The sequence below is a fragment of the Merops nubicus genome, unplaced genomic scaffold (genome assembly GCF_000691845.1).
Source record: "Merops nubicus isolate BGI_N331 unplaced genomic scaffold, ASM69184v1 scaffold26513, whole genome shotgun sequence".
Lineage (NCBI taxonomy): Eukaryota > Metazoa > Chordata > Aves > Coraciiformes > Meropidae > Merops > Merops nubicus.
In genome coordinates, this window is record NW_008598668.1 from 5753 (window position 1) to 11478 (window position 5726).

Below are 5726 nucleotides of genomic sequence, written 5' to 3' on the forward strand. Positions count from 1 at the left end.
GGGAAAATGGGGAGCTGAGGGAGAGGAGCAATCGTTCTGCCCAGGAGAGATGCTGATTCGGGGAAAAGGAGCGGCAGCGATTGCCCCTGCACCCGGTCAGTCCTCGGATCCAGGCGTGGTTCTGCCCTCACCCCGTCCCCCCCGTGCACCCTTCTGTCCCTCCATGTGCCCGTCTGTACACCTGCCCGTGTATCCTATCACCATCTCCACCCACCCACCCCTACACCTCATTCCCTTCTCCCAAACTCCCCCCACCCCTCTCCCCATGCCCGCTCCCCGTGTGCCCGCTGCCTCGGGCAGGGAGCTGTGCCAGGGGCTGGGCTCTCCCGTGGCCCCCAGGCTGGGGGACGTTGCCCCTTCCCCCCTGCTTTGCTAGCTGCCCTCCTGGCCAAGCCAGGGGTGAGGGGCAGAGCCCTGGCTCCACCAGAACTCGGTGCCTGGGTGCCCTGTGGGTGCAGGGGTGGGTGACAGCCGGTGCCACAGACCCTTTTACCCACGTCCTGGGTGAAACCTCCAGCCTGGGCGATTTACAGCGTGGAGTCTAATTGATGGAGACTGGTCCTGCGCAGCGTAATAAACCACCGGAGCAATAATACACTTCAGGATGGACTCCAAGGCACTTAAACTGTTTAATGTGCTGCCTTTCTACTCATAAATCTATTTGCACGCTGTCCCCAGACCTGGGGAGAGCAGCCACCAGCCCGGGAGCCGGGATGAATAATGGATGGAGCAGCCCTCCAGCCCCAGCTCATCTCCCCTCGCCGCTCACAGCCCCACTGGGTTCCTTCCCGAGTTATTTTGTGTTTGTGCCTGAGCTTTGTTTCTGAGGGAGCTCTCAGTTACCTGCTGAGATTGGGGAGTATGATTACGGTGTCAGGGCTGTAAAGCTGTTACATAAATCAAAGCTTACATAGCAGGATGTGCTATCTGTTCCTGTAAATAATTTAACGTGAAGGAGGGCTGGGGAGCTGCTTCTTCCCAAGCTACCTGTGGCCTGGTGGTGGTTGCTCTTGTGTGTGCCACGGAGGGAAGGTGGCCTGGACCTGGTGTAGATGTGGCTGTGAAGGTGTCAGGGGCACTTCTGGAGGGTGATAGGAGAGTGTGGATGGGTGTTGTCATCCTCAAGCCCTTCTGTGGTGGTGCAGGTTGACTGCTCATCCTCAGCCCAGAGAGGAGGATCTCATCACTCAGGGGAGCATAGAAATAATAATAATGCTGGCATGGTGGCCTTGGGGGCTGTGTATGGGTTGAGGGACATGCAGGGAGCTGAAGGGCCACCCCTGCTGCCAGCAATGCCCAGTGGGAGAGGCTCAACCTCACCTGCTACATAAACCTTTCTTAGGAGCCCACCATCCACATCTGCTTGAGGACCCACCAGCAGCCAAGTCAGTGGGACTGAGCCTCAGGGATCCTGGTCACCCACAGCCAGGACTCTTGGCTGGCCAAGATGGGGTGCCACCAGCTGTGGTGGCCTTGGAGAACGTGTCCCCTTCATCCCATGCTTGAGGCTGTGCCAAGGGAGGAGCTCCTGGCCACAGAAGCAGAGCTAGCAGAGCCTTGGCGTGGAGCCCAGGCAGACCTCAGCCTCTCTCTTCCTGACACCTTGCTGCAAATCCGGGAAGTTTCCCTGAACAAGCATGTGCTTTGTTGGAAAAGCCAATCTGCAGTCACTCCATCATCAGGACAGCCCTGATGTGCTGGGCTCTTTTGTTGTCATAGTTTCAACCCCCTCAGTTGCAAAGCAAGTGGTCCCCAGAAGAAGATGCTGGGGGGATTTATGGTAATTCAGGCAGCAGCCCATCACATTTATTGTGATAAATGGCACAATATCCAGAGCACTCCTTTGCTGGAGGATTCACCCAGGAGCTCATCTTTATTCAGATGCTGCCCCATCAGAGATGAGATTGTCTTTTCAGATGTGCTGAGCTGGTATCTCTGAGAGGAAGATGGGAACAAACCCTCCTGCACTGCACTTCCCTCCTGTGCCCAGGGAGTGAGAACCTCCCGAGGAGACCAGGTCCCAGGCTCTGCCTCCTCCACCAGCCCCAGGGGCCATGGGCACCTTGTGGTGGGCTTCCAGAGCTGAAACATGGAGCTCTCAGAGAATTCAGACTCTGCTCGTGGGTTTGGAAATCCAAAGTTCCTGCAGCTGAATGACCAAGGGTGCCCAGGTCTTTGGCCTGAGCTCAACCACAGGCAGTGCAGCCCTGGCATCCTTTTAGCTCCTTAATTGGCTCAGAGCAGGCAGTCCTAAGTGGCCCACACAGGGTGTATTTGTTGTCTAGCAAATTGAAATCATGGCATTTGCATAAGTGGGAATTAAGAGAGAAAGAGCAGGAAGGTGAGGGTAAGGACTCAGATGGACTCCAGGAAGCTCTTCCTGGGGTTAGTGGGAGGGACAGGGATGAGGCACCACTGGGTACCTGCAGATGAGCATGGAGCTGGTCTGTGCCTGCTGCCTGTGCCCTCTGGGCGTGGCTGGAGGAGATTTGGGGGCAAATATCTGGGATGAACAATTTTCAGTCTCTGTGAATCACCCATGGGTGCCTCGAGCTCAAGTGCAATAACAGGGTGCAGTTGGGTGTGGAGGCCAAAGCAGCTGAAGGTGCTTGCAGAGGTGGATGAAGGAGATGGACTGTGGGGAGATACGTCTTAAAGTCATGGGGTGTGCGGGTCCACACCTCTGAGCAGGGACCTTGGGGAGGAGAAGACATCTCTGCTCCTGGGGCTGTAACAGGGGGTGTGCTGGGCAATATTCTGCTCCTCTGGCGTCTCCTCTGGGCAGCGTCCTGCCAGGATCTGTGGTGTGTCTGTGGGAGGGTTGCAGCTCCTCATCCTCCCTTCCTTCTCCCCCAGGTCTCCAGCAGCTGTGACTACGTCTTTGTCAGTGGGAAGGAGTCACAGGGCTCCATGAGTGCCCGGGTCACCTTCACCTACGAGCACCTCTCTGCCCCGCTGGAGATGACAGTGTGGGTGCCCAAACTGCCCCTGCACATCGAGCTCTCCGACGTCCGGTTGAGCCAAGTGAAGGGCTGGAGGGTGCCCATCCTGCCAGACAGGAGGTGGGTGCTGGGAAGGCATTGTGCTTGGGGTCTGTCCAGCTTGGAGAAGGCAAGGTGAAGGTGGTGGTGGTCTAATTGTGTTGTTCGGCTATTTAATGAGGGAGTTTTAAGGATGGTGAAGCCAGAATCATCTCAGGGGTCCTCAATGGAAAGGTGAGAGGTCATGGGCACAGATTTGCACATTGGGAAAGGGAAGGACAAAAAATTTCACAGTGAGGTTGGTCCAATGTTTGAGCTGGTGGGGAACGTCCATCTGTGGCGATGGTCAAAACTTCCCTGGATGAGACCAAGAGCCTTGCTTTGAGGTCTAGAGACCTTGAGGTGTCCATCCCAACCTGAAACACCCCATCTTCTCAGTCGGTTAGGGTCAGAGGTGCTGGCAAACCTATTTGCTGCTAAAGCCCTCAGAGACCTCATGGCCAACAGGCATCTTTTGACCTGGAGCCACCATTTTTTTTGGGTAACCTTGCACTCCTCCCTGCCTGGTCACACTTCTCCTGTCCTGGGAGGGCTGAAGAGCCGTGGCAACGAGGAGCTCGGTAGCACTGCCCACCCCCTGCCCCCTCCCACAGGTCTGTACGGGACAGTGAGCACGAGGAGGATGAAGAGGAGAGGAAGCAGAGCAGGGGCTGTGCCCTGCAGTACCAGCACGCCACGCTGCAGGTCTTCACCCAATTCCACACCACGGCTGCCGAGGGCACGGGGCAGGTGGTCACCATGCTGGGGCCTGACTGGCTGGTGGAGGTCACCGACCTGGTCAGCGACTTCATGCGGGTGGACGACCCGCGGGTGGCCCACATGGTGGACAGCTCCACGCTGGCTGGCAGGGAGCCAGGCACCACGCTCTTCAAGGTACCCCCCTGGCTGCCTTTCCCCACGCCTGCCGCTTTGGCTGGGGGGTGGCAGGTGGTGACAGCCACCCTGGTCCCCTCCAGGTCGTGTCCCCGCTTGTGGAGGCGGTGCTGGGCGAGACGCTGGTGACCGTGGCCGAGGAGAAGGTGAGCATCACGGACCTGAAGGCCCAGGTGGTCTCCAGCCTCTCGCTGTCCCTCCACCCCAGCCCTGGCAACAGCCACACCATCATTGCCCGCACGTCCGTGCAGCAGACCCTCAGCTTCTTCAAGCAGGTGAGGCCAGGGGTTGCCTTCAGGTTTGGGGGGAACGTGGGGTAGGGTGAGGGCTCCATCTGCCAACCCCGCTTCCCAAATCCTGCCCGAGGTTATCCCGCAGCCCCCAGAGCACCTGCTGTCCTCCAGACACCCTGGTAACCCCAGAGCCCCCCAGAAACCTTCACACAGACCTGTGAACCAACCCTGCCCAGGCTGGGGATGGGACACGAGCATGGGGACAAAAGGATCTGGAGGAAATGCCACAGAGTTCCCAGCCCAACTCTGCTAGTCACATCTGGCACCTCTGGGGCTGGCATTTGGGGTGAGCCTGGGAAGCACGGGGAGCACTGAGGGAAGAAGAGGCACAAGGGAAAAATGAGGTGATGGTTGGAAGGAATGAGATGGATGTTGAAGGGAGGAGGGCTGGCTGGAGGGATGGGCAGACGGGCGTGGGTGGGACTGGCATCGTGCTGGGCAACCGGTGCCTGTGTTGGTCCCACAGGAAGCGCTCCTGAGCCTGTGGATTTCCTACAGCGATGGCACCACGGCTCCACTCTCCCTCTATGACCCCAAGGACTACAACCTGGTGGTGAGCAGCCTGGATGAGAAGGTGGTCTCGGTGACCCAGGATCGGGCGTTCCCCTTGGTGGTGGCGCAGAGCGAGGGCGCGGGGGAGCTGCTGAGGGCAGAGCTGGGCATCTGCGAGAGCTGCCAGAAGACCAAGCGCAAGAGCGTGCTCTTCACAGCCCTGGCCAGCGTCAGGGTCCACTTTGGCTCCGAGGAGGACCCGACCTACGACTACGACCACGTGCCCAGCAAGCCAGGGCTGGTGGAGACGGGGGCGAGCACCACCCTGCGGGCAGAGGTGGAGAGGAAAGCGGAGCCCAGCGAGGACGGTAGGATGTCCAGCGCCTCTCACCCGACTGAGGACTTCCCCACCATCCCCACTGGCTTCGTCCAGGTGACTAGAGGGCTGACGGACCTTGAGATAGGCATGTACGCTCTGCTGGGTGTCTTCTGCTTGGCCATCTTGGTCTTCCTCATCAACTGCATCGTCTTTGTGCTGAAATACAGACACAAACGCATCCCCCCTGAAGGCCAGACCAACATGGACCATTCCCATCACTGGGTCTTCTTGGGCAACGGGCAACCCTTGCGGGCTCACAGTGACCTCTCCCCCCAGCCCGAGAGCCCTGGGAACCCCCTGGAAAACGTCCAGACCTGCTGCCACGGGGATCATCACAGCAGTGGGAGCTCACAGACCAGCGTGCAGAGCCAGGTCCACGGCCGGGGGGACGGTTCTTCGGGGGGCTCCACACGGGACCAGAGCGAGGACCCCCTCAACTCCCCCACCTCCAAAAGGAAGCGGGTGAAGTTCACCACCTTCGCCACGCTGCCCACCGACGACCTGGCCTACAACTCCATCCCCATCGCCGATGAGGAGGACTTGGAGTGGGTGTGCCAGGACATGGGGCTGCAGGACCCCGAAGAGCTTCACGACTACATCCGCAGAATCAAAGAGATGGCTTAACGCAGGGGCAGAGGGGCTGGGGCT

The 5726-nt window shown here is 59.0% G+C and overlaps 1 protein-coding gene across 1 annotated transcript in view; it reads left to right on the forward strand.

The window, feature by feature from the left end:
• Positions 1-5702, forward strand: part of TMEM132E (transmembrane protein 132E) — a gene marked incomplete at its 5' end in the record, with an annotated part of 11450 nt that extends 5748 nt beyond the window's left edge. Inside the window, 4 exons of the mRNA XM_008937138.1 lie at positions 2857-3062; positions 3635-3914; positions 3998-4189; positions 4674-5702. Coding sequence (XP_008935386.1) covers positions 2857-3062; positions 3635-3914; positions 3998-4189; positions 4674-5702 — 1707 coding nt within the window. The remainder of the gene's footprint in view (positions 1-2856; positions 3063-3634; positions 3915-3997; positions 4190-4673) is intronic.
• Between the last annotated feature and the right edge of the window lie 24 nt (positions 5703-5726).